Source organism: Ixodes scapularis, unplaced genomic scaffold (assembly GCF_016920785.2).
Source record: "Ixodes scapularis isolate PalLabHiFi unplaced genomic scaffold, ASM1692078v2 PGA_scaffold1__304_contigs__length_218370807, whole genome shotgun sequence".
NCBI lineage: Eukaryota > Metazoa > Arthropoda > Arachnida > Ixodida > Ixodidae > Ixodes > Ixodes scapularis.
Window position 1 is genome coordinate 141,509,931 of NW_024609846.1, and position 2,196 is coordinate 141,512,126.

Consider the following 2,196-nt stretch of genomic DNA (forward strand, 5'->3'; position numbering starts at 1 on the left):
TCTACTCCTCCTTTTCACTCTTCTCATTTCCCTTTTTTCCTTTTCAACTCCTTTGGCGGCAAGGGCTAACCTTCGGTGGCGACGGACACCTTGTCCAGAACCACTCTTGGTTATAGAGACTGGGCAGCACTAATAAAGTAACGTCTTCAGCCAAGCCTTTCTTGTCATGGAGCGTTACCTATTCCCTTGTTGGGCTCGGTGGTGGGCGGTGCACCACAGTTTCTGAAAACCCTCCCCCTTTATATGGGTTCTCAAGCTAAAAAACCTCCTGATCGGGACCTGAAAAGGGTCCGCACCGAAGTACCGTTTCAATTTGAAATGTACGTCCCTTGTTTCCGAAAAGTTTCCGAGATTTCTAGTTTTACAATCTGAAAGTGAAAAGCCACTGGGCAAACTGTCCCCCTTCCTTGTAGCCAAGGTACTAGAAGGCGTTGTTGGTCAGAACTTTCATGCGAAGAAAATGGCATCCGGAGACCTCCTTGTAGAGATCAGTACAAAACAGCAGAGTGATGCCCTCCTGGCTCTCAACTCAGTTTCGGACTACAAAGTCACTGTTTCTCCGCACCGCAAACTGAACACTGTCCAACGAGTTATCTCCGAGGACGACCTGCTTGACACATCAGACACAGAGTTAGTGGAGGGCCTCTCTAGCCAAGGAGTTCTCGCTGCGCGACGAATCAATATTCTTCGTGATGGCAACGAACGAAAAACAAAGCACATCATCCTAACCTTTGACAGCACCACTCTCCCTGCGACTGTAAAGGCAGGCTACCTACAGTGCAGAGTCCGGCCCTACGTGCCGAACCCCCAATGGTGCTTCAAGTGTCAGCGGTTCGGCTATGGGTCACTGTTATATTCAGTTTCGGTATTCATTTGTGTTCTTTCACCCCCAGGGGGCGCGTCCTTCCTTTGTGTATATATTTGATGTATCGTGCAGAATAAAGGTTTTTCCGTCCGTCCTTCGAAAACATCACATTGGCGACGAGGATGGGATCCGTTCCAAGCTACCTTCGGCACCCCGTACCGTCCGGCTACGCCCGTCCCGCCATGAGCTTCCCCGGCCTCGCTCCGCCGCCGCCGTTCCTCCAGACGCCCGGCCGTCCGTCCCTGCCATGGGAGGAGTGGGAGCAGACTTTTACAGTCTACCTTCTAGCGTCCGGAGCAGCTGAGTGCCCACCAGAGCGACGCAAGGCCATTCTTCTGCATTGTTTGGGGGCGGAAGGGCAGCGTGTTTTCCGGACTTTACCTGCAGGGTCAAGCGCCGCAGCACCGGAAGTTCAAGATAAGCCTACCGCGGCCCCTACTGACGTGTACGCGTCTGTACTCGCCGCCTTACGGAAGCAGTTTTCGACGTCGTGCAACGTAGTCGTCGAGCGTCATCGTTTCCACCGCCGCAACCAACACGCAGGCGAGTCCGTTCATGACTTTGTTGCTGCTTTACGGCAGCTCGTTTCGCATTGTTCGTTCAATTCACAAGATGAGGCTCTCCGTGACCAATTTGTTGCCGGCGTTGCTCCCAATCGCGTACGTGAACGGTTCCTACTCGAGGGTTCCTCCCTGTCGTTCGAGAGCGCAGTACGAATCGCTCTTCAGTTTGAGCAAGCAGCTGAAGAACTAAAGGAATTCTCTGCTTCAGTCGAGCCTGTTTCTGTGCGTCGTCCGCATTCTTCGCGAAAAACCAGTTCACAGCCAAAAGAGCATTGTCAGCAGAACTTTTCAAGGAAAGCGAGCGGTTCACGTGCGTCGCAGGGGCACCGCCCCCCCTCGGCGAGACAGAGATAGCCGGTCTGTTTCACCTCACTGTTTTCGGTGCGGCTCGCGGAACCACCGCGCATCAGCGTCACAGTGCCCAGCGCAGGAAAAGAAATGTTCGTTTTGCGGCGTCAAGGGCCACTTTCAGAGAGTATGCAACCGCAAGCGACAAACGCAAGGCAGGGTTCGTGAAGTTGATTTTGATGACGATGTTTTGTCAAGTGGAAGTTCTGAGCAAGTTTTGACCGTGCAGCATTCTGCTCGCAGAGCAATATACATAAAAGTGGGCGTAGCGGATGTCAGCTTGACATTTCTTGTTGACTCGGGGTCGTCTGTTTCGATTCTGTCTGAACACGCGTTTCGTCGACATTTTGAAAGCGTTTTGCTCCTTCCAGCTCCGCACGTCACCTTGCTTGATTTTTCTAAGCGTCCAATTTCCGTGCT

At 52.7% G+C, this 2,196-nt stretch overlaps 1 protein-coding gene across 1 annotated transcript; it reads left to right on the forward strand.

The window, feature by feature from the left end:
• Positions 1 to 251: 251 nt before the first annotated feature.
• LOC115324188 lies at positions 252 to 1,853 on the forward strand. Its single transcript, XM_040214103.2, has one exon. The coding sequence runs from the start codon at positions 988 to 990 to the stop codon at positions 1,780 to 1,782; it is 795 nt and encodes a 264-aa protein (XP_040070037.2). The 5' UTR covers positions 252 to 987; the 3' UTR covers positions 1,783 to 1,853.
• The last annotated feature ends 343 nt before the right edge of the window (positions 1,854 to 2,196 follow it).